Below are 26,838 nucleotides of genomic sequence, written 5' to 3' on the forward strand. Positions count from 1 at the left end.
AAGTGTCTAGATAGTGCATGAGCAGAGAAGAAACACCGAGGAGAACAGATGGAAAGACAGAGAAGAAGAAAACACCAATGACAGTACAGACCATCTATCTGTTTTACACATCAGAGCACTGACCAGTCCATAGCATGACCAGCAGCTTATGTTTGCTTGCCAAAGAAAACACACTGCCTCTCTTGCTGGCCAGACAGCTACCTCTGATAGTCCACCACGTCTCATGCAGCAGTCTTATCTTTACTCCTTTTTTTCCCCCCATTGTGTCACTTTCTAGGTCACAGGAATTTTGGCTTTCCCTGAGAAACTCTGCGGGAGCTGAGAAGCCCTAGTCCATGTATTCAACAGTCTGATTTTTCATGATTTACTTACAATAAACTGCTGGAGTGAGTTATTAAAATCTGAGTCAGGATGCTGGTAACATGATTAAAGTATCTGTTGAACCACAACAGATGAATCATTGATGAAATAGAATCACTGTATGTTGTAGGTGGTTTCAGACTTCACAGTGAAGAGTGAACACATATATTTTACTTTTATTTCACTTTTTATTTGATTTTTTTGCCTTTCATTTTGGTGTATAGATAAACATATCAAATCACTTGCAGCTTTAAAGTGACACTTTGTCAAATGAATTAGCACATTTTTATTATTACAAGTGCAAGATTTAATTCATAAGCAATAATATGGACCGATGCTCAATTAAATACACTCAGGGGTTTTGTTGCTACAGCCTTACTTAGTCTGGTATGACCAGTAGCTTATGGTGGATAATGTTAGCTAATGTTTGCTTTAGATAGATAGTAATGGAGCTGCCATTACTGAGTCAGTTTGTTGACTTTATGACTCTTCTATACTTGTGCTATTCTTATACTATGTTTCAGCATTCAGTATTATCTCATAAATGACACTTGTGGACACAGTAGCTGCTACTGAGCAAAAGTTACATAGTCTCACTTTAAAGTCCAACTGAAATCTGAATTCTCTTCACTTTTTGTGTGATAAATAGAAACTGTAATGATACTGCAGTTGTGCACATTTTTCTGTTTTTCAAAAGCCGATTAAACCTAGTAATGATTTCGACAAGACATTTTCATTCATGTTATTTCAACACCTGCCGAGTCATCAACAGCTCCTGCCTACTGAGAGCTGTGTCTATCCAATGTGTTAAAAAGTTAGTTAGTGTTAGCTGTCTCTCTTTCATGGGTCCATTTATGGTCGTAGCAAATGAACAGACAGTCAAAACTCACCGCAAAAAGTAGTCCATTACAGACACTTAACAACAGCTAACAAGGTCAACTGGTTAACTGCCTGTGTGGATGTTGTAATTGAAGTGATCATGTAGGATGACCACTGCTCCACCCGGCTAAATCTTTGTAAGGTGCTGGAAGCATCAGTGAGTGCTAAGAGTGTCAGTTGTAACCAAATATTCATGCTCACTTAAGAACTCTCTTTACTTCTTTTTCATAATTATAGTTTAGACCAGATAAGTGCACAAGTCAAAACAAACACTAAGGATGTATACCTACACAGATTTCTTAGCAAAAATTAATTTCAATTGCAGTTAGACTTACCTGACACCATATCGTCCTTCAGTGGACGGCCCCAGTCCAGGATAATAAATGAATGGCATCCCTCCATGGCAACCACAGTGAGGTTATGGGGCTTGTGTTTGGGAGGCTGCTTCTGATTGGCTACCAGGCTGTCCTTCTCTATCAGGTTTTCTAGGACGTCGACCTGAAGGTACTCCAGAGCCTCTGTCAGGGAGCAAGGAGCACCCGGGTCTTTCTGGATGTAGTTCACATAGGGAGCTGAGGGCAGGAAGAAGAGATGCAAAGGAATCTAGTAATTTATTTTAACTAAACGAATATAAGAAATATATCTTCTAATGTAGGGTTTTCATGTATATATATATTACTTTTTTTTGTATTTATAACGCTCATTGATATCCTTAGGACAAATCAGAGTACGTACAAGGGAAACTTGTTTTTCCAGCTCCTATTCTGTCATTTTGAAATTATTTCTGGTTTGTTGTGACTCATTTTTTTGAGAAAGAGTCAGATATTAGCACAGTAGCATGATGTGATCATCTCCGTTTATCTAGCCTTTGCATTGTCTCCTCTCCTCGACTCTCTTTCTTTTTTTCGTTTGCTTTCTGTGTCTCTGGGTATGACAGCTGGACCTACAGCTGTGAATACTTCTGATATCTCACAATTCCTAGTCTGACTGGGATTTGGAGGGAACCACTTGAGTCTGGAGTCACTCCCACCTCCCCAGATGATTGGCCCTTAGCGCAGGCCAAGAGTCTACCACGTGTCAGTATCTACACATCAACACACGGTCTGTTAGTCTGTATGTGTTTAAATCAACAAACTCCTACTGTATGTACACATGCTTTCATATGGCTTATGTATTACGCATTCATACACTGATAGACAAGATCTGTTGCCACAGTGAGCAGATTTATGTGTCTGTCTATACACAGCGTGCTTTTAAGGCTGCAATTCTATACAGCATCCACATGTTCAGGATCTTTGCCGGCTCTTGCACTCGGAAGATCCAGATGTTTTCCTTTGTTCATGTGTTCAGTTTTAAATTCTAAAAACACCTCCCTGAAGAGACTCATTGTCTTCCAAATCTAAAAACACTGACGAAAACTGGCGTGTGTGAGTCTGACATAGACCAAATATCACTGGGAAACAGCATCAGGACAGTTCACATGTTGTCAGCTCTAATATCAGTCTAGTCAGGCACAAATTAACATTCAAATAGTCTAAACATCCTGGTACTCATTTTCTTGTCCAATGTGGCAAATTCTATCCATCTGGAACTTACTGTAAAGCAGATTCACGCAACTGCTTAGAATTATTAGTTAATCATTTTTGTGCCATGTCCGCCTTGGGCTAGATTCATTCAGACCAAGCCTGGACAGATAAAGAGACAAAGGGGAAGTCTCTGTCAGACAGTTCATGTCAGTGGACTGGCAGGCTGCTGAACTGGACCTAAAATATATTAAACTAATAAATAGGAAAGCGGACGTCTCCACATCGAGCCAACAGACTCTTCTCTCTCTGATGAGGTCAGCAACCTTAACTTTTATGATTTCCACCGCTTTCTGCCGTTGCCTGTTTTTATCTCAGGGCTTTGGAGAGCGATAGCTTTCAGATGGCTTCCTGTGAGGTATGTGATCACGCGATAGTCATTGTTTACCGAGATAGATGGTGTCCAGAGTTAGCCATGTTATTGTTCCACTGTTGCCTCTGAAGCAGATAATAGTTATAGTTCTGACACTGCACTGATAAAGACACGGTCATAAATCTTCCAATTTATAAGGCTTCTAACATTAAGTGACAATGACAAGTTGCATTTATCCTGTCAATAAATTGTAGTGTAGCTTTTATTCAAGGTTTTATCTGCAAGGTTACTGGCTGTAGTCTCACATTAAAGCAAATGGGCACCTTTGCATCCAGAATGATAAGACTTTATACCATTGCTAAGCAGAATCCTTTATTCTGATTGGCTGGAGCCTGAGCATCATTTCCTGATAACTGCATGGCTCGGAAGTAGCTGTCTCATCAGCATTCTAAATTAAAGAGGCAGTCCACCAGTTTTACATGTCAGATCAATTTACTAGCCATAGGGAATACTACTACTTAGCCTGTGAAAACAGTTGTACAGTTTTTTCCTGAGGCTCTGACAAAATTACTCATCGAACATCTGTTGTATATCTTGGCATGAGCTGCATTATGGGAAATGTAGGATCCAGTGTTTTTGGTAGTTGGCCCATCAGAGAGGCTAAAAATCAGGATATCTCGGCTTTCACTGTATCGATTTTCAACATTGTTTTTTATAACTGTCTTTTGAGAGTTCCCAAATTTTACGGAAGTGCGAAACTAAATGTACTAATTTCAGCGTTTACTAGCCTACAGATTCTCCACCACTTCTTATTGTAGTAGGTAAAGAAAGGTTCAAAAGTATGGCCGAAGCTTACATGTACTTTTAAGCCTTGGCTGCAGGTAATTGGCCATGCTATAAGTGGCACAATCCACTGCGACTTGTATAGTTAAAAAAATAACACATGCTGTGGGAGAAACAATTTATCATTAATTGAACGGCTGAAACCAGACAAAAAGCGGAGTAATAAAACAAAGTAATATTGAAAGGACCTTTGACATTATGTAGTTTTTAAAAGGTTGGAGTCAAGTCGACGCTGTTTTTATTTCTGTCAAGAGAATATTTTGGTCTGTTTATGCAACCAGATGAGGTGATAAGGTACGAGAGGCCAAAGTAAGCACATAAAAACAGTAAAAAGAAAGCAGGGGACTGAAGTTTACAGGGACCAAGAAGTCTGGAGACCCTGAGCAACTTTGTTATTGTGATCTAATTAAGGTTAGATGACACCAATTTGAATGAATCACTAGTACTGAGACATGCTTATTGATTTTTTCACACAGTAATACATATAGTATATAGTCATATATGTAAACTGACTTGTCACAAAACAATGGTGGAATGCTTTGATGTTTTTGGGTACCAAACTGTAGCAGTGATGGCACTGACTTTATGACATGGATGAGGGGAAATATGACTTACACAACAGGAAAGTGTTCGTACATGTTTCTTTTTTTCTAGGTCAATTGTTACTGTAAGGTCTGTGAGAGGGCCGTATGTTTATGAGGTATTGCTGAGAAAGTCAAGATGGAGGTCCAAATTTATTACTCCTCTGCAAAACCAAACATAACTCCCATTGACCGATCATTATTTATAATGCTGAGACAACTTTATCACACACTTACAAATGCCGACACAAAAAAACATGTGATACTGAGAAGACAAACATGCATGGTGAATCATGCTCTTTGGCTTTCTTAGCAAGAGACATATGCTTTTTCTTATGCCATCAGGTATGTGTCTCTTTCTGGCATGTAGACTAATCTCAGAAAAAACAACAGAAAAGTATAATCTCTTGCATTTTGGGAGAAGCATAAGAAGGGGGAAGGATGAATTTTCATGAATTAGATGAAAGTATGACTTAATGTATATACTGTATGAGGGGTGAAGTCCCTTTTTAAAAAGAGATCCATCATGCAGGAAGAGAATATAATATTAAACCTGAAATCTGAAATATAGTGCTGCACCACAAACTCAAAGATAAACTCTGAAGGAGATTAAATTAAGTTGTTCAGCAGACAGAGGAGGAGAAGAGGATAGTGTATTGAACAAGTGGACACCGGATGTTTGTGCAAGTGTATACACGTACACTCAGTGACAAATACACACTTATTTTTGTCTGTGAGTACCTGTGAATCGCTTCTTCCCACTGAGGTCAAACTCAGATAAAGGTCCTTTGTTGTGCGGTCTGACGTCAGTCACCGGAGCTGGGACCTCTGTGGTGGTGGTTGTTGTGGTAGTGGTGGTTGGCGGCAGGGTGGTCTGGACCAATAACTCATCTGGCAACAACACATGTATCAGTAAGCTTTTGATTTAAATAGATTTATACCCTCCTAACTCAATAACATGTTTCATTAATTGGCACCATGATCTGTGTGATGAGAGTGTCAAATAGAATTAATTAATTGTGGATACCTGTGTGAGATCACTTTGAAAAAGACCCTTTTTCTCTGAACCCCCAAAGCTTTATTCTTATGTAATGTTTTGCTACCCGTGTTTTCCATGTGAAGTGGAGGGTCTATGAAGACAACAAACATTTCTCAAGTCTCCAAGGCCGACAAATGTAAACTGATTCAGTGGGTGAAATACAATTAGTTCCTTTCTCTTTCATCGCTGTTTTTTCCCTGTGCTGCACCAGTGGACCTTGGCATTACATCATAGTCCACACACATGCAACCAGCTTTGAGTCATGGCAGGGTGTTAAGAAAATATTGCAATGCTCAATGTGACTTTTCTAGAGAAAAACCCAAAGAAAGAAAATATAAAATGCTGCTCACATGCAACAGATTTCTTCAAACATCCAAACACCTGTAGTGAAATTACAAAGGGCAAAGCCTTACATCAACCAAACACTACAGTTTTCCATTTAGCTAGTGTTTGGCTGAAGCCAGGGTTCATCTATTACATTACAAAGCAACTATAAGAGCAGCAAATACATTGCATTAAATCATAAGCCAAGGAATTCTCTGCAGCTTAGTAATGCAGTTCACGTGCAGTATGGGTCCAGATTTTGGAATAAAAGTGATTAAAAACAGCCCAGAATGGAAAATATCCAAAACCCCAGTGATGAACCAAGACCAAACCAAGCAAATGTACGAGAAGAGAAACAAAGAGAAGACCACAGGCAAGGCAAAGAGGAAGAGAGACAAAGACACAGGAACAGCTAGTGAACAGATGAACAGACAGATAAACAGGTGATGAACAAACAATCAACAAACAATGAGCATACAGTGCAGTTAAGTCCATTCAAGCCCAGTGGCGGTAGGTTGGTCTGAGGCCATACTCAGCCAATACCTTTCTCAAGAGCTAAAGCATCACGCACCATGTTTACTGTAAACATGTGGCCCATTTCCATTCCTGAGGATTCCTCTGTCAGAGAAGCAGAACAAGCTCGAGCACTCTCACATGACAAACATTTCTGAGCTGACACGTACACCTACACATCCATATATACAAACCTGTACACATAGGTATAAGCACTACTACGCTATTACTAAGGCATTCAAGCAACCTTGACTGGAATTCACTAAGGGCCCTATTTTAAAAGTGCAAGTGCAACGACAGGTGCAAGGTGGTAGGTCTTAGGTGCACAGACTGTGTGGGTGTCTCCATGCGCACCTGCTATTTTGGTTCATGTATGCGCAGCAGTGCAGTGTACAAAAAGGGCTGAGTGAAGCTGAATATGGATCAGGGACTGTGGTGATTATTAAATACTCTCACAGCCAGTCACATCACTGCTCTCATAGCCCTGAAACAGCTGAGATCACAGTTAAACATGATAGCGACTAATCAACAAATGGAAAGCTTTTCTTCAGGAAATGTCTGGATGGTTCAGAGCATCACAACATGAACACACATCGCCACAAATCTGCAGCCAAAGATGGAGTAGTTGTTTTCATCAGTTAGTTACTATAATAATGATAGAAATAAAAAATAAAGAAATTGATTTGGTGAAGCCGTTTATATGATTATTATATCAGACCAATGCTATTTCAGCAATAATTCTAATGTATATCACCTCCTACATGGTCACATAGTTTAGTAATTATTGTTACACAACAGCATTTGCACCGCAATGTGTTTCAAGGATAAAACATGAGACGCTACTTTTGCTGAAAATAGAGTTGAAAAAAAGGCTGATGAGCCCCCCTAACCCGCCGTCTCCTTCATAAAAAAGCAGAATATCGAGTTATAACCAACCAGTCTGATGTGTGTGGAGGTGTGTGTGGTTATTCTATAGCAGCCTAGTGTCATCAGGTGGTTTAATGAAGGTAAACACAGTGAATGGTCGTGTGTAATGGCACTGTGCTCTGGAGCAGCACTTCTCAGCGGCTGCGGATTTATCAACATATCCTGCTGCCTTCAGATGCTGCAGGGATTTAATGAACTGAAGAAGAATCTTTTCATACGGTATAAAGCAGCTATGGACAACAGATACTGTAAGAACCTCCCACATTCATTTATAGATCACTGCAGACTGATTTACTGACTTCCCTGCTTTAACCACATTAAACATTATTTTCTGTGCCGATTTTGGTTGGAGAGTGTTTAATTGAAATTAATTATTTATATTTTAAACATTAATCTGTTGTTGCAGCACGTTTGCAGCAAGTATGTAGTTTGATCTTGTTGATAAAATTCACAAAGCAGCAGCAGATTGACGTTGCGCCACAAATAGACATGGTTCTGAGATGTCTGTTTTCAGAGGAACGTCTAGGACCAAATTTTTGCCAAGACACAACAACTGTTTATGTGCTTCACTGCTTGTCTGCACCTCTCCTCCCACCTGTGCACCGTGCGTTCTGCGCTGGTCACCAAAATACCACACAGATGCGCAAAGCAAGTTTCAAGGTCTGGAAAATACCAAACAGTCTTGTGCTGGTCGTTGTGCCTCCATGAAAATACGGCCCAAGTGTGTAATATGTCATGACACAAACCATACAGTGGATGAAAAAGTGTTGTAAGATGGAAACTTTCTCTATTTTAGACTTAACAAGAAAACATCTTTCCAGCTGTCTGACTTTGCTGGGTGTGTTTGAGGTTATACTTGCCCCTGCTGCACTGATAATGGTGCAGAGGCACAGAGCTGTAGTGAGACAGTGACAAAATTAACATCACAATGTCTTGTTTCACTGTGTCACTTGTTTCAAGTGTCGCCATTATAATGAGAAATTTGTTATAAGGAGAATTGGATCTCAGAAACTGAAGATGTAAATCAATATCACAGCTTCTTCTACAAAGGTAAACAAATGTTTGTAGGGTCCACACATTAAAAATCTATTGATTTCTTGGGAAGATGTTATTGTGTGTTAGCCCTAAACCAAGTAAGACTTCATCAGTTTCTTCAAATGTTCACATTCAGTTCCTTAGTATGGCTTCTGTGTATAATTTGGAACCCTGGTGAATATGGTTTAAGGCTAACAATCTGCACATTTACAATGCATTTGCAGTTCATAATGCAACACAAAAGCCAACATATAATAACAAAAATTACATTATTGTTCACATAGTTACATTTGTTAGTGTGTGTGTGTGTGTGTGTGTGTTTTGGGGGGGGTGGGGGGGCTCACACTACTGACAGCTCGTAGTGTGTTTAAACCAGCAGTATTCTGACCACAGCCAGGCCCCAGATGTGGAGACTTATATGTGGTTCCTGTGGCCTTACATAGACACATCTACACACACACACACACACACACACACACACACACATACACACACACCAACACACACGCACACACACACACAGCTATAGTTATTTAACCCTGTGGGTACAGACAGGAAACACTCATGGCCTTGGGCTGGATGGATATGACAAACCATACAACTGAAAGATTTAGGGAAGTCATACTTATTTATGTTCATTTTTCTGGCTCTGCTATGCCTCAGTGAACTTGAGTTAAGTTTTGTGGAAAAGCTATTTACAAAGCAATACTGTAGGTAAGGGTACAGCAGTATTTAGTTTCATTCCTGTGACACAAATCTCTATTTAGATTAATCTTATACGATGCTGTCTGCATTATGCCATGAATTTCAAGTACTTATGTCTTTCGCAAAGACTCACCTTCTGGATAACAGTCCAATATTCCTTCTGGGTCCAGCACTGGATATCCGTATTCATCTGTTTTGGAGAAAGTTCCAGGTGGACATGTTGGATACGGTGGTGGAGTGGTAGACTCCTCTGTAGTCCATTCGATGGTGGTGGGTTCAGGTGTGGTGGTAGGAGCCATGGTGGTGGTGGTTGTGGTGGTGGTTGTGGTAGTGGTTTTCCTGAGTTGAGGCCGGTCCAAGCCAAGTACAGGTTTCCCTCCAACCATAAGAACCTTTTCTTTGGGGTTGATCACAGGCTGACTATCTCGGCCGTGACCGAATAGAGCCATACCTTCCTGGTTTAACAAAGGACTGCCCATGTGGTCTGGTGGTCATTGATGGAGGAGGTGAAAAATATTCATGACTTTGTCTTCAACACCAATCCAGTAAACCAAATTTGCAACACATTTATATATAAAATATTTAAGTGTCAAATCAGTGTTCCTTACTTATGATACAAAAGGTTAAACTTGTGCTAACAAATCCATAGATGTGATTTAAGTTATTGTGGCATTAGTGGCATACATATTATGTGACAACAGCAATCCTTGTGTAAAATGCAGATAATGGAAAAATGTTGTAAAAAAATGTGTGCAACAATGCAGATGCATAAAAGTACATTTTTCATGTTCAAGCTGTATACTGTATATTTCAATGTAATGTAAGACTTGCTGAAACATAATACCAAAAATGGTGCGTCCATCCTCGCCAAGCACCACTCTCTTGGGTTTGCCCTGGGAGTCCTGGAGAACTTGTCCATCCTGATTCATAAGAATCCCCTGCTCCAAGTCTATCACCTGAGGAGACAGATATATTTTTATTTTCTATTTTTTTATGTTTTACACAGATAAAACATGCAGATAAAAGTTTATGCTGTGTCCTGACTGTGAGATTTAGTCAAGTCATACTTTTTCAATAGATATTTTTAGCAGTATTCCATGTTATCATGCCAATAACGGGAGAAAGTACTTCATCTATCTTAAACTGACATACATTGGTACACATGGTTTATGTCAAAGACTCAATAATAATATTATTTAAAATGTAATATTAAAACTATGGTTCTTTTCAGTCCATTTAACATTACCCATTTGCTTCCATCAGGCCCAGTGATAAACTTTTGACCACTGGCCTTGCTGGCTCCGTGAGTGGGAGAGGACTCTTTATCACTTGTTGCTGTGAGGTTGGGTCGTCCATTCTTACCTACATGATTGTATGATATAAGCAGAGTCATTGTCTTACGTGATAGTTTAATGAGCACAGTTTCATATGGTATTGTTCACTTTACTAATTGACTTTACCATTTCCACTGCCAGGTTTAAGTCCTCCTCCGTTGGTTGGTTTCCCTCTGAGGATTGGATAGCGAGACCTACCCCCCTGGCCCCTAAAGCTGTCTCGAGATGAAAATGAAGACGAGGATGCGGACTGGGCATTGCCCTCAGTCAATCCCCCTGTCTTTGTCACAGTGGTGCCACTGGCAGTGTCACGATCTGAGGTCAACACTGGCTGGGGCAAATTTGATGAAGAAGAGGAATCAGATGATGATGAGGAGGAAACAGATGCTGAAGAACCCAGTCTAGAGTTTTGTGCTGGCTGTGGTCTGATGGGAAGCCTAGACCCAACAAACTGCCTGTTAGCCAGCAGAGGTGAGCGTACCCTCCCATTCATGCCTACATTAGGACGACGGTGAGTTGGAGTGACCCCGGACGATGAGCCAGTCCTTGTCCTTGAAGATGTTTCCCTTGTATCTGCGCTCTCATTGTCCTCTCTGTTTCTGTGAGGCTCAGCTGAAGTTACAGCTGGATTCTTTTGGACCACTGCTGGGTCTAGAACTTTTTCATTTTTCCCACTGATTTCTCTACTCCTTTCATCAAGATAATCCTTACCATGATCATTATCATTGTCATTAGAGGTTCCCCTGTGGATGGGCTCACTTGAGTCTCTGTGTCCACTTAAGGAATGATGGGAATCAGAGTCTGAAGAAGTGGATGCGGAAGAAGAAGAAGAAGAAGAAGAGGTAGATGGGTTTCTAGTGTCACTAACTCCTGCATTACGACTGGTCAATGAGGGCTTAAGGGAACCTGCCCCCACTCCATTCTTTAGTGAGTCTTGAGTGGAAGGAGTCCTCAAATCTTCACTAGTCTCCTGTATTGAGGACACTCCTGCAGCTCCTGTGGCTCCTGAGACTCTAGTGGGTGTCCCCCTCAAAATGGGTCTGCCTGCCCCTACAGAGGACGATGATCTGCTCAAAGGGGTCCTACCATCCTGCCTGGAAAATGACGCCCTTGTCCCTGAACCAAACCTGCCTGGGTAACGACTAGCTAGTGAGGGGAATCTCTCAGCAAATGAAGGACTAACCCTGGTACGAGGAACAACAGGTTTTTCAGAACTGCTCGTCTCCCGTTGTTCGTCCTTCACTTTTGTGGGTTGTTCTTCATAGCTTGAAGTAGGCTCTTCAACTTTGGTTACCTCATCATTTCCCTCGCTGTATGTTGTATCCCGTTCAGGTGATGTGTGTGAAGTGTGTGAATTTTTTGTGTTGTGTGAAGTTGCAGAGCTGTGAGATCCACTGTCTACGCTGTGTGTATCTGCAGTTGTAGTGCCCTGTGACCTGGACTCTGATGTGGACTGTGATTTGTCAAAACGATGTGTGTCTGATCTTGCTTGGCTGTGGACCCCACCTCCTGAAGTGGACCTAGATGTTGCTGCATTGAAAGTATTTGATGTTTCTTGAATTTGAGACCTGTCTGGTAAAGTGGACTGTGATGTTGCTGAACTTCCTGTGTGTGAGGTTGCTTGGTTCTGAGTTCTGTCTGAAGTTCCTCCAGGTTTGTAACCATTCAGCATTCGAGTTGAATTCCCTCTAGACAGAATTCCAGGATGTCTTCTGCCATAACCATATCTAGAGCCTAAACCAGTCCCACTGGTGCGCCCTGCTGAGGCTGGACCCTTACCCACAGGGGTACCTTCTGTCTTAGGCTGGGAATTGGTCTCCTTTACAACTGGAGTGGAAGGTTTCATGTGTGTTACGCTGGGATTATTGTAGGTGTTTTTGCTCTCTGGGTATGTGGAAGCTGTATCCTTGCTACTGGCTGCTGACTCTGGAGTATGTGACGAGGAGGATAATGAGGTTGTAGAAGATGACAATGAGGAGGAATCAGAGGAAGAGGAGGATGAAGTAGAAGACGATGAAGAGGTGGATGAGGAGGAGGAGGAAGCAGCCCTGGACCCTGGTTTTTGATGGACCCTGATCTTAATGGGCCTTCTGTTCGGTGGATTGGGGCGAACAGAAGCAGGTTTTGTTGGGGAGGGCGTCAGAACTTTGAGGCTGGGGGTCTCAGTGCCCTCTTTACCATAGCCCATTTCATCCTCAGATTCAGGGGAAACATCATTGTCTGGTTCTTTTATTTCCAGTACAGCCTCCATGGTTGTTGTCTCTTCTACTGGAGGTGGTGTTGTGGGTATTTCCTCTTCTTCTTCCTCCTCATCCTCTCTATCTTGTTCTCTTCCTCTAGATGAACCTCTGTTCACTACATTCCTGACTGAGCCTCTTACTGAGGAGAAAATGCTGTGATAGGAGCGTGTCTGAGAAAGTGGCCGTAAGCGCCTGTTGGCAGGTGCAGCAGGGCGTGACTGAGGGGGCTTGGCTGGTTCTTCTGACTCCTCTGTTGACTGCAGGTCGGATTCGTCATGGTCAGTATCCTGTTTGGAACGACTGTGGGTCCTGCGGATGTCCTTGGTTATTGGGAATGATGAGACAGCGCTGCTGGCTGGCAATAGACAAAAATTGTCACAAATTTAGGGTGAAACACATTTTCAAGCGCAAATGCACACACATATACAGTTAAATGTACTTACATTCTGGCATGACAACACTGAAGGCCTTGCTTTGTGGTCCCTGTCCCCTCCTGTTGGTGGCTCTGATCTTGAAGATGTACCGGTCTCCAGGTGTGAGACCATCTATGGTAGCTGAGGTTGTGCTGCCACGGTACGTCACACTTTTCATTCCAAATGGCTTCATTGCAGGAGCGTAAGACAGGGAGTACTCTGTGTGGAGGTATAGCATGAATAACTCTTGTGAAGATAGTCGGTGTAACCATTTCTGTGAAAATCTCTAAGGGCCTTTAAAAATCTGAATCCAAAATTACATATGAGCTCCCAATTGAGAGAGTCACAGTCAACATAATGAGCACACATGGTTGTAACCTGATGGTTATTTAATAACATCAATTGTATATAAATAAGGGGACACAAATGACCTTTTACAGTTAAAACACACAAAGTTGGTTCCTTTGGGTCTGACCTCGAATCCTCCCATTGGGTTCTTCAGGAGGATCCCATGTTGCTGTAACAGCAGTTCCTTTCCCTCGTAGTGGCTTGACCTCAAAGTTCTCTGGTGGCCCAGATGGTGCTAGCAAGTGAGGAGAGAGCACAAGTGAATGGAAAGACTGGAGTGAAAAGAAGAGCAGCGGGAAAAAAAACAGAAGCAGCATAAAGAGGGAACAGGGTGAGGAAATTGCTGCTTAAAGCATTTAAAAACAGCAAGGAAGTTTGTGCCAGGCCCAGGAGGCTTCAAGTGAGGAAATATTGCTGCCATACATTTTGAAGAACCTTCCCCTTGAGATCATGTATGGAACTGCAGATGGAGATCTGAGCCGTGAGCCAGGCAGTAAATGTTGACATTCCAATGAACCACAGCTCAGGAGCTGCTATGACATGGTATAAAAGCTGCAATCGTGACAGGGTTGCAGCCAAAGCTAGAATCAAATATCAAACAGGAGTAATAGGCAGTGAATGTGATGAAGTGTGGTATGTGGAAATAAGTAGAAAAGCGCTAACAGACAGGGTTATGCAAGACTGAATTCTTTTCTGCAAGAATAAGGCAACAGCCCTACATGAAAAAATGAAGGGTCGTCCGACAAAAAAGTTGGACCTAGCTCAACTTCTGCCACAATGCAATGCATGGCTGCAAGGCGCTGGGTTGGCCAATGAAATTTGTGCAAGTGCAAATATGACCACTTTGTTGATTACTTTGTAATGTGAATGCTGTATTTCTACTATTCACCTGGCGATTGCCACTATGATAACTTTCAGAGGTGTAAAATCTTGTCTCATTGCATTATAAACCTCTGTGCTGTGTTTTGGCATCTGATAATCCTTCAAACTCATAGATCTACTACTCTACTACTACTAAACCGGCCTTCCTGGATCTTATTTTATTGTCTCAACAGTACCAGAAACAACACAGCCCCATTGTGTTGCATTAACACATGGCTGTTCCCTGTCTGAACGTCCACGAAATTCAAGGAAAAATGGAAAATCCATAAAGAGGATTTAGTAGTAGCCATCCTCAGGCAAGCAATAATAATGGAATGTAGGTTTGTCAAGATTTCAAAGCATATAATCTCAAACATCAAACCCTATACCTTATCCAAAACACATTTTAAGCAGGAATAGAGAGTAGAAATACCCAGCTTTCCAAGTCTCAAATGTGAGTTGATCCTCTATCTAGATTTTTTTTCTTTATTTCATATTACACATTCTGTGTTTAACTCAGTAAACCCTGATATTTACAGTACAAGAAAAGGTGGAAGAAGGATGTGAATATCTAAGAATAAATACATAACAATAACAACAATATATTTTTGTATAGAGTGTTTTAAATCTCTTTTTCTGATAAGCTAATACACGATTTTGGGGTTTTCTTTACATATCTTCATGAAATGAAAGGCTTTCACTCTCTGTAGCTACTCCTCTATGAAAAACATAGACAAGAGATACAGCAATTATCAGCAGGCAGTGGTAAGGCATACCTGACTCGGGGGTCCTCTGAAAGACGGAGACGCTCCACTTCCCCTCAGATATTCTGACAGAGAACTCATACATGCTGTCAGCAGACAGAGTATCTATCATCACTCTCCTCTGGTTGCTTTCCTTGTACTCCCAGCGTGCTGACTCACCCTTCTCCCTGTATCTAACTGTGTAGGCTCTGAATTGAAAGAAAATGGGAATATTTATTTCAGTGGGTTTAGGTTCTTTACTACTCATTAACTTTGTGTCTTCAAAGTCTTTCTTTGTCTTTCTGTCTCATTGAAACACACATGCACAAACACATTTTAAGAAAACCCACCTGGATGCCCCGGGGGCAACTTTCCCCATTTCCACAGCAGGGTCAATCCAGGAGATGAGGACTGACTGAGCAGACATGACCCTGACACTGATGTCCCGCGCCTCATACTCGGGTGGCTCTGCAGGACACATCCCAAGAGACACACACAAAAACATAGAGAGAAAAATGTCTAGTTCTGTATTCTTATAAGTAAATCAATATTAAACCTCTAAGATCATCAGTGATTGGTCAGCCTCTGATTTCTCTACATTTAGGTCATGCATAACATGCAGTTCACCTGACTTACAGTACATAGACATTGTACTATGTGATATTTACAGCATAAAGAAAGACAGATATGTGTAGAGCAATGTAATGATTCACAAAAAAAACCTGCAGGTACCTGGTGTGGTTGTTTTGGTTACAGCTGCTCTGTTAGCAGGTGCGCTCTGGCCCAGGGCTTTCTGTGCCTGCAGTGACACCACATGAACGGACTCAGATGCTATGAATAGAAAGGGATACCAGGCACGGCCAGGGTTTACACTATGGACACTAAAGATAGTACACACAGAATTTATACGTTTAGCTTATTGCTGGTCTTCTTTGTTTACATTAATTCCTCCAAGTCAATATGGCTCATGTTGTACCAAGTTAAACTTCACTATTTCAAGGAGGCATTGCTGCTGATGTAATCTATACACTTACATCACTCCCTCAGCATCTTATTTATTATATAACATTATATTTTTTTTACTAAAACCTAAGGTTTGCTCTTTTAATCTGGTGATTTAGAGTGTAAAATGTGGGTCTTCTTACTTAGTTTGTGTGAGTTACGGTTCCTCTGGTCAGATTGAGGCTTGGTGTGGTGTTGGCGTCTTCTGTCCAGCAAGGGAGTTCCTGACAAAGCTCTCTCAGGCTGCCTGGGACCTGAGGAGGACTGAGGGGCCCTCCTGTGTGTCCTGGTATTGGTGGACACACGTGATGGGCGAGGCGTTCTGTTCACCCTGGTTGCACGCTGTACAGCGGGCTGTTTTTTGGCAGCAGTTTGTGTAGACGTAGCTGGACCTGTTGGAAGGTAAAGGAAAAGGAAAATTTAGAGTGCACTAGAGTTCATCTTACCTTTATGACCACACAGTTAATTCATAATATGTGCTCTGTGCTGGATTTGCCTTGTTGAAACTAACTGCCATGGAAAATCATCGAACATGATCACTCTACTTAAAACACATCCGCTCAGTGATAAACACATAATTACATGTCACTTTCATCCAACTGTGACTCTAAACATTCCCAGTTGTCACAAAAGGGACATGCTGTGGAACTGTACCATGTCCCCTGTCATCTGCTCCAACTCCTGGGGCCAATGCATAAAACCCTGTAGATTCATGACCTAAACTGTGTGTATGCACAAAGCGAGAAATTTGCATACGCGTTCTTTTTGTCAGATTTATAAAGCTGTGAGTAGTCATGGTTCTGTTTTATAAATCTCAGTCATTGTGGTACTGGACGCACATGCAAGAGCCAGAGATGAAGACACGCCCTGAACTAGCTGTTTTCATATCAGCATGATGCCTGCTCCAGCAGTCTTTACACCTGTCAATGAAACAAATGGGACAGAAGAAGTGCTGTTTCACTGATTGTGTTACACTGCTGAGGTTCTCCAGCAGCAGACAGCTGTCATTACGCAACCATAATGCGCAGTTGTGCACCTCTTTATACCATCTATGTCATTAGTTCATCACATGGACCTGTAAACCATTGTCGGCAGTGATATCTCAGAAATGTAATGAATGGTTAGTTTGCAGCTGTCATGTCTACACCGACTTGTGACAAGTTGTGACACAACTAAGCATAAAATAAAAAGAATATTAAGAGCAAATTCAAATGTTGACTCCTATGTAAGTTAAACCTGCAGCATGGAACTTTTAGTTATAAATTAATGTCCATTACATTCAAGCCCTTGCCAAACGCGTTCACGTGATAAGCCTATCACTACCAGATAATCTCTCTGTATTTCACAGTATATGGAGTTTTTAAAGCTCATGTCTGGCATGACATTCCCATGCTAGCTGTTTGGCTGTTAATAGTGCAGCTTTTTTAGACTTTCCAAATGTTATCGGACCAAATTACATTTGGATGGATCATATTCTAATAGTGAAACGAGTCATTTCATGGGGGTTGTGTGATGCTCAAAACTATTTATCTACCGTTTTACAGCTGCAACAGTGGGTTGTGGTCTGTGGTGTACCAGCATACTGGGACACATCTTGGCCGGTGCACTGTCAAAAAATAGATTTTTGGGCCGGTGGACCATCAAAACATATCCGCTTTTACCAGTCCTCTCTGTGTGCCTGTTATGCAGAGTGCACATGAGAGCGTGCTGCATGCCTGTGTCACGCTATCACAGCCGAATGCCCCCCTTTACTCTCACTGCCAGAAGGGGGAGACAAAATCCCGCAGTCCAGCTTTAAAAGAATGATAAAATTAATCTCACAGTAATTAATCAATGTTACGTTCATAAATGTGCCTTTAATTGGCATTTTACAAATCTCTGTGTAAATGCAAAAAAGAAACAAACAAAAAACCCCTGAAAAATCACACAATCAGTGTAGCTGCTTATCAACCTAAACAAACAATGTTTTACTAAAAGATTCCGTCTCTCACCTTATATTTCATCTCCACCTCATCACATCATCCTCTGATCACTTGAGAAAAACATGTGTACACCTGGTCTGGAGAATGCGTGAGGTATACACATTCTCATCTCATAATCTGTGTTAATAAATACCAGTTTATGTGCAGGAAATGGCGTATGCATAGTTTGTGTGCGTACACATTGTTTATGCATCTGGCCCGTGGTGTTCTGCTTCCTGCTTTAATTCCACCCTCATGTCGATTGCATCTTGGACAATAACTCAGACATTGACTCAGACTAGAGATGCACTAATACCGACACTGATATCGGTTTGATACCAACTCAAATAGCTGGATGGGGTATCGGTGACAATGGGCCAATCTGGTATTGGATACCATTATTTTAATAAATAACAATTCAGTACATTTACTCTAATCTATGTATTTATTTGTTATATTTTGCTTTACAAAGTTAGGAAAGCAATGTCTAAGTCAAGCCTGATGTTGCCTTACACAAAGAAGAATGATCCCAGTCTCTTCAACACATTGAGGCATACAGCTTATCAATTAAACACTGGTGTCGGATCAGTACTTGGAATTGGCTGATACCCAAAGCCCAGGTATCGGTATCAGTATTGGTTTCGTTATCGGGACTGAAAAAGTCGAATTGGTGCATCCCTAACTCAAACAATCTCCCTACTTTACCATCTGGCTGCAGTGCTGAGGGATAGCACTGGCAATATCACAAAACAAACTCCTCAGTCCCTCCCACTCTTTCGTCTTTTTTCTCTCCTCTCCTTTCCTCTATCCCTCCTTCATCAGTTTCTCATAATCAATGACAGATGAAAAGGATCTGCCCTGTTTCCCATCAGGATAGCTGCATACACAGCTGGGTGAGTACTGACAAGTCAGCTGATGTAACAAAGTGAAGGTGGTTTTAAAGTCAAAACAATACTGTGATGCAGAGTTTCCCCACCAATGAATGTAGGGTGGGCTAACCAAATAATAGCCTTCCCGAAAATGGAGTCAAAATCCTCCTAGAAAAGTTACCAGGAAGAAGACAGGGTGGTTAATGTCAGGAAGACTTGGAGACTTTGAGCTTCATTTGTCTTTTTCTGCTCAACACAGCTGTGGATTTCTTCCCTTTGGCTCGAGAGAACATTGACTGTTTCATCAACTCTCTTTCAGATTTGCTTTCTTCAAACTGGCATTTCCTCTCAGCTTTCATGTTATCACATTTTTCTCTCTGTTCTCTTGCATTTGTAGAAGTTGGAGTGATCTGTTCTATTTGTCTATTTGCCAAAATTATGGCGAATCATCAGTCACTGTTTGTCCATTACAGGTTTAAGTTGGAGAATGAGTAGAATGTATGTTAATAAAATTAAACTCACCATTTGACTGCGATTTACTACAAAATACATATTAAAGGTTCTGTATGTATCAATCAGAAATTCCTTCTCATTACTGACATGTGGCCGTTAAATGAAGTGCAGTCAGATGTTGACTGCAGCTCATTTAACGTGCTCACGCCTGCATGCTCGCAGCGTAAGATTATTGCAGGTGATGTCTTTTTTTCTTGCTTACACTTCTCATAATTACATAAAAGATCTCTAATGTTGTGTTTTGCACTGTGTTTCAGCAAAGCATCTCTCTCTCCCAGACAGTCAGCCACCCCCAACATGCTGTGGTCAGGAAACAATGCACTGTGGCCAGGGAGCAATGTGCTGTGGTCAGGGAGCAAATGGCTGTGGCTGGAGGAGCAACACGCTGCGGTGAAATGTGTGCTTATTACGACCTTTCCTTTGGACTACCAACAGGAAAAACAAACGGGGTAAGCTAAGTTCTGCTATCGCTCTGGAGCTTCTTTTCTGCTCCTTGTTGAGAAATAATGTTTTAGCTGTGTGTGCTCAGGAGTTAACGACTTGTCATTGCGGGGGTGTTGTGAAATGTGTTGTGGTCAATGGAGGCAGCTAGCATTAGCTGGAGAGCTAATATCTGCAGTGAGTTTCTAGTCAGATAGCACCGTTTTTGTTGTTTTGTGTCGTTATGCCGGTCATTTGTTGACGTTAGCGGGAGAGAGGCAAGGCATTGAGGAACACACAAAAACATCATTTCTGTTGGATGTTTTGCAGAAAATCCAGCCCGGTTCCCTCACATAGAAATCAGTCTACAGGCTGTTATAGACAACCGCGAAAGTTGGGGAAGGTCTCATTTTTTATGTTACATTACTACCCGTTCACTCATTGGCAATAAAAAACGCTTAATACATGTAAATTGCTTCACAATTCTACACACAGAACCTTTAATTGTTGTTTTTTTAATTGCTTGTTGTGATCCTATTTTCCAGACTGTCCACTCATTTCAATATGGCTAGGAAATGCATTTGTAGAAACCATCTGTCAAAATTACAGTATTTTTTTACCACTATGGTAAATGTTGAAAGCACAGTTTAATTAGAAAGTCTGTACTTCATTACCACACAACAATAACATTCTGTACCCTGGTGAATATGGCACAGTATCTGATGCTAATTTGTGTATTTTTCAAATATTATTGATTGCTACTGATTCAAGCTAAACTTAATTACATTGTCTCATCTGTACCTGTTTGACTGTCTCTTCTCAAACTAACTGCTGACTTTTAACAGAAATAAACCCATTTGGTTTTAATCAGACAACTGCTCCTTTTCCATATTTTCTTCTTTCTCTCTTTCTCTCTCTGGAAAACTGTCACAGTGCATAGTTTGGCCCAGGTCACCATGCCGCGGACCACTAAACCATTGACTCCAAATTGCTCTCACTGCCAGATCCTTTCTGTCCTTTCCTGGAAGTTCGACACTCCAAGGTGCTATGAAGCTGGCTTTCAGACAGACAGACATACCACTGCTACAGCAGAGAGACCCACCTCAGTGTTTTCAGACTGAGATACTCAAGAATGTTTTCTCCCCACAAAACTAGCTGAGAAGGAAGGCTTTTATCCATATTCTTTCACATTCACCCACCGTGAAAAGCAATTCTAAACTCTCAACAAACATAAATTGGTAAGGTTGGAGTACATGTCTCAGTTTACCCACAGTTTCATTTATACAAACAATGTCCCAGTGGCAGAGCTTTCCTGCAGGCAGAAATAATTGAGTCAACCTCAACTGGCAGAGACAAAGTTAGCTTAACAACAAACCCAATGGCAAAGAAACAACTCCAGTCAAGATAAGAGTAGCAATGTCATTTATTCTTTGTCTTCATTCATCTAATAGCTTGCCAGGCTATGTTAGGTAAGGGTTGGAGTTAGTAAATAACTTAAAATGTTAACTGGGCTAATTACCTAATGCTAATGAAACAGAGTACTTAAGCTAACATTAGATAGTTTATGTAAGTTGGCAACAAGTACACTATAACAGTATACTATAACAACACAGTGTTGTTATACTAGCACTATAACAACACTTTGTAACAGTTGCAAATGTTTAGCATTTTTCTCATTGTCAAAACTGTTGTGTTGGTGTGTGTTCATTAATGCTAGCCCATAATTCTCAGTGGAAGAGCTTTCCTGGAGGCAGAAAATTCTGCCTTAACTGGCAGATAAAACAAATAGCAAAGAAACAGCTCCAATCAAATCCTTTGCCATTTGGGCAAAATGCAGACATTTATTTGTTACCTTCATTCATTCATTAGCTTGTAAATTTATCAGCTAGTACAATATCCACTAACTAGTTAAATAACTTGACCTAAAATATTGTATAACTGCTAACATATTTCCAATTGCCAGAGTTAGCTAACAGACCCACATGGTACAGAAACAACTCTGGAAAAAATATTAATACACAATAATGCCAATGTCTTAATTTGCTTTTTACCAGAAAACTTTTTCATGGCTAACATAAGATAGTATTTTTTCAGTTGGCAGCAAGTGAGCTAACCAGGACTTATAACATTTTAAAGCCGTTAGCTTACATCTTTTGCCCATTCCTTTTCACTAGGCTTTGGTCTAACACTAGTTAGCCAGAAACACAGTGGTTCTTTGCCTCAATTCCCTAAGGTTCAACTCAACAAATATGATTCACTGTGTCTCCAGAGCAGCTCTGCCTCAAACAAATACAACTGAAACTCCAAAGCGCCATGGTGGTTCAGTGGTTACCACTAACATCTCACAGCAAGAAGGTCCTGGGTTCAATTGCTGGTCCTAATCCTTTCAGTGTGGAATTTGGTTTTCTCCATGTTCCCTGCCACAGCGCAAAGATATGCCAAGTACAGTGGTTTGGAGAAACAAAATTGTCCACAGGAACAGTTTGAGCACGAGTGTATTTGTGTCTGGTAACTTATCCAGGGTGTTTACATGACATCTGCTTGAGTATTCAAATGTCCCATATCGGACCATGATATCATAGTGCACAGAAATAAACAGGTTAAAAATGAAATTAACGAAAATTCCAGTCTGAAGTTTCCTTCCTTTGTTCCATTACAGTATGTGCTTGACTTTGTCAATCAGAGAGAGCACATGAGAGGATCGAATTTCCTTTTAACGTTAAATAAAGGTTAAAGAAATATTAGGGCTCCAAATAATGACTATTTTTATTAGCCTAATTAAAATATCTATTATTTTATTTCCCTCAATGTTTCCTTCAAAAGTTAGAACACAGAGTGACAGCTTGTTTTGATTGGAAAATCCCACATTTAAGCTGAAAACTGCAAATGTTTGGCACTTTTGCTATGACTATGATCACACAATTAGTCACAAATGTTGGCAATTAATTTTCTGGCAATTGACCACTCAATGAATTGATTAATCATTGAAGCACTAATTAATGCAGTAGTAGGCTACAGCAAGGAATGAACAATCTGATCAGTTTAAATCAGTTTAAATGCAATTCTAACTATCTGATGACTACTAATTTCCTTTTATTTTACAGTCTGTTGAAAGCAGTGACAGGAAAATATGTGATAATTCATGTGGCATAAACCATTAAAAGGAACATAAAATAGATGATAAATTTGGATCACTCACAAGGAAAACAAACCTGGCTAAATAGATTGGAACATATGAGTCAGAGACGAGTGAAAGCTAGAGTTTTCACCCATCCCATAGGGACAGAGGAAACAAAGGGAATGAAAGACATAGATTGTTGCCCTGAGACATAGCATTGTGAATTACCATCATATTAAATTTGGCGGTTCCTTTTATATCCATGATGACAGCAAATAATTTCAGCAAACCACTTTTATAGGATTTAACCAGATACTTTTACAGAAGGCTGAGACACACCACTCCCATTTGTTGTTGGTAAAGATGCCTTGAGATCAGGTTTACCTGTTGATGTGTTGCTGACAGGTGCACCTCCCAACACAGCAAAGCCATCCAGGTTAACCCATTCAGGGTCTAAAAAAAGACAAGGATTTATGGTTAAATGATGTTGCCAATGACAGCTAATAAGAAATATGTTGTATTCTTAAAAAAGAACCCCCAGCTTTACCAAACCACTCCTACCTTATGAAGACATGTACAAGCTCCAATATATGTCTTTATTTTGTGGGGAACACCTTTTTAAAGTCAAAGTAAATCTGTCTTTGTTACTCTAACAGTGGCTGGCCAGACACATTAATGATGTGAAGGAAAGCAGCATGTTGTTATTTATGACGACTGACGCTGCTCTCATGCTGCTGAGGGAACAACACACGATCTGCAAGGAATTTCTGGAAAGGCAACTCTCAGACACAGCTCTGTTGCCAAAGATTTATGGCAAACTGCACTGGAGCTGGTTAGACCACAAGGCTGCCACAGCGCACACTGGGCAGCATACACACATACACACACACACACACACACACACACACACACACACACACACACACACACACACACACACACACATAAACACAAACAAAAAGGCATCTATAGGCGCATATTTGAACACAATGACCCAAATACAAGACAATGTGTTACTTCAACACTTGGCACCACCCTATCCTTGACCCCAACCACCACATAACAGACACACACACAAACACATAGGGCTGCACACACACAACAAGTGACCACAACACAAGGGATTGGGTTATAGAAGCTGGGCTGGGTTTGGATGTGGAAAAGAAGGGTTGGCTGCAGACTTTGAGTCGCTGATGAAGTATGGCTCTATGATGCCAAGGACAGAGGAAAATGGAATAATGACAAAAGCAGGCTAGACTGTGTCAACACTGCAAACTATGTGCATAGAAACATAAGGACCTGTCTTGGTTTTTACAAGGCGGGATTAGGAATTACCAGAGTAGCTGTTAAAACCTAAAAATAACGTCCTCTTCTAAAGGCCTAAAACAACCACTGTCTGCTGTGCTAGGTTGATGATCATCAGTCACGCACTCCACCACCATCAGTGCTTTCCTCCTCTCTGCCAAACTTCGATGACCACATCCAATGATGAAATAATCCACTGATAAAAATCAATCATACACGCACGCACACAGACGCACACGCTTGTACATACAATCACCTCCTGGCACACACAGCTTTGCTCATCCCCTCCTTTTTCTTGGCACTCATCTTGAGACATTGCAGAACTCTGGCATCTGAAAGCTCCACTCCAAAGTTTAAGCCAAATCTTAATTTTCCTCTAAATTACTTTTTCGTCTAGCAGTGCTAGCACTCTCAGGTCTTTCAGAAACACATGCGCATTTGTTCCCACTTGATCCATTCAAGTTACTCGATCTCATACATCATCAGAGACTTAGAACCATCTGCTCTCACATCTCACCCCCTCTTTTTTTTTAAACTTTTTCTCAGTTTCTGTCTTACCTACATCCTCCAGTAGGGGATTTCGGCTGTCCTTGCCCACTTTTGTGAGGCGGTGAGTCCTCATGGGTTTGTTGGAGCTAATGACGAAGCGGTCCACAGGTCTCCCATCCAGATGGATTGATGGCTCCCAGCTCTCCCTCAAGCCCTTGTCCACAGATGTCTGTTTCCCATTTTGTGGCCGGAGGGGCTTCTCTGCTGCAAAACAAATGACATCTGTATAATTTTGTCTGTATAAAGTTTATTTTAACAGCCTTTTCGCCGTTGTGCATTTTGCATTATCTCTTATGATAAAGGCCTGTTGCCCCCGTAGGCAGGCCTACTGTTCAAGTTCTGTAAGCTGTTAATACACCTCAGCTTCAGTGCCACTAGGACAATTTCTTTTGTATTTATTATACTTGGCACTAAAAGTAACTCTGATCCTGATGAAGCATAAACTTACGTGTAAGACAGCCCTGAAAAATACAAACTAATTTGATGGTTAGATAAATAAATGAGGTTGGATCTGGTTGGATGCTAAAAGCTCAGCTCAGGACAATAAGCAAATTTCATTCCCCCTCTTGGCTACATTTACTCAAAACAAAACAAAGAAAATAGCAACCACCTCTCTGTCTTGGATAGCAACAGCCTCTTTGCTCTTTTAGTTTGCATTCTAGCTCTATGCAATGTACTTTAGAGATGAACTGTGATTACACTGGTGTCTTTTGGTTGACTTTGGTTATCTTGCACCATTGTTAAGTCAAATTTCAAATTTGTTTTGGTTTACCCAGTACCTGAAAAACTACTGACATTCCCTGCAGCCTCAGCTGCACTGAATGCGTTAAGTGCTAATTAGCATGCTAAACTAAGATGGTTAATATGATAAACTGTATATATGCTAAACATCAGCATGTTAGCTATGTCATTGTGAGCATGTTAGCATGCTGACTTCAGCATTTAGCTCAAAGCACCACTGTGCCTAAGTACCAGAACCACTTCATCAGTAATCATCAGGAAGCAACTGGGTAATAACTATCTGCATACAAACATGACAAAATAACTGCACAATGCTGCCACGTTCCCTGTTCATCTCTTATTCTACATGGACACGTCAAGGTCTAGTTTAAGGTTTATTAGTATGCTGATAATTCATTGCTGTCACATATAATTGTCAGTATCATCAGTCCATCTGATAAACAGCTGGTCTTTATGACTGTCTGTGCTCCCCAAAGGTTTAAAGCAGCAGTTTTGGTTAAGCATCGTCGCAAAATCACGTCATCACTCTGAATTCTTGTTGTCTGCAGGTGTGCTCCCAGCTGGATCTATACTCTCACTTTTCACATTTCGAAATAATTGCCACAGAGGCCTCTCGTGCTGCAGTTTACAGATGTTCACAGCTCTTTTGAGACCTACAGTGATATCTCTGCTTAACTTGGAGTTTTAATATGTCATGAAAGATTGTCTCGTCACTATTTCTACATATTCTAGATAGCACCACTCTGTCAGCAAGCCCTGAGATAAAGGCTCCCATTACAGTGAGACTGGGCATATGAAGGAGTGTGAGAGTGCCTTCCCAGTTAAAAAACAAAACACAATCTCTCCTCATTATTTCCTCATTAATGCAGGATTACAGTGGAGTCAGTTTTATCAGCTGTTCATGGCAGACTCCACTGACACAAGTCTGGACACACTTCAATCACTTCTACCCTGTTTCCAATAAGACCGTGTATTACGTAGCCTCTGTCCAAGCATCACTCTGTGATTTGGCCCCTTTAGATATTTATGATCCAAAGGGCAAACCAGATATTTTTGATTAAGTCAAGACTCCTTAAAGCGCAGCAGATGCATGATTGCTATACAAGAATAAACAATTTGGGAAGCAGTTAAGCAATAGAGTGGTTGTAACATCATAATCTTACAGAGGGAGGCTTGGTTTCAGGGCGTTACCATGGGAAACCAAAGCAACAATATAACATTTTCTATGCTGTGTTTGTGGATGTGAAATGGAAAGACAGACAGCCAGAGTACTGAGCTAGACAGTGGAAAGTATTAACTATGTAAAGAATGAGGGCAGG

At 41.0% G+C, this 26,838-nt stretch overlaps 1 protein-coding gene across 2 annotated transcripts in view; it reads right to left on the minus strand.

The window, feature by feature from the left end:
- Positions 1–26,838, minus strand: part of fndc1 (fibronectin type III domain containing 1) — a 42,521-nt gene that overhangs the window by 8,867 nt on the left and 6,816 nt on the right. For both annotated transcript variants that reach the window (XM_044329404.1, XM_044329403.1), the window contains exons 2-15: positions 24,788–24,982; positions 23,309–23,377; positions 16,187–16,435; positions 15,774–15,872; positions 15,392–15,509; positions 15,075–15,250; positions 13,565–13,672; positions 13,120–13,308; positions 10,563–13,031; positions 10,349–10,464; positions 9,947–10,058; positions 9,236–9,586; positions 5,301–5,450; positions 1,575–1,811 (exon numbers count right to left, since the gene is read on the minus strand). In XM_044329404.1, coding sequence (XP_044185339.1) covers positions 1,575–1,811; positions 5,301–5,450; positions 9,236–9,586; positions 9,947–10,058; positions 10,349–10,464; positions 10,563–13,031; positions 13,120–13,308; positions 13,565–13,672; positions 15,075–15,250; positions 15,392–15,509; positions 15,774–15,872; positions 16,187–16,435; positions 23,309–23,377; positions 24,788–24,851 — 4,507 coding nt within the window. In that variant the 5' untranslated portion in view covers positions 24,852–24,982. The remainder of the gene's footprint in view (positions 1–1,574; positions 1,812–5,300; positions 5,451–9,235; positions 9,587–9,946; positions 10,059–10,348; positions 10,465–10,562; positions 13,032–13,119; positions 13,309–13,564; positions 13,673–15,074; positions 15,251–15,391; positions 15,510–15,773; positions 15,873–16,186; positions 16,436–23,308; positions 23,378–24,787; positions 24,983–26,838) is intronic.

This window comes from Thunnus albacares, chromosome 16, assembly GCF_914725855.1.
Source record: "Thunnus albacares chromosome 16, fThuAlb1.1, whole genome shotgun sequence".
Classification (NCBI taxonomy): domain Eukaryota; kingdom Metazoa; phylum Chordata; class Actinopteri; order Scombriformes; family Scombridae; genus Thunnus; species Thunnus albacares.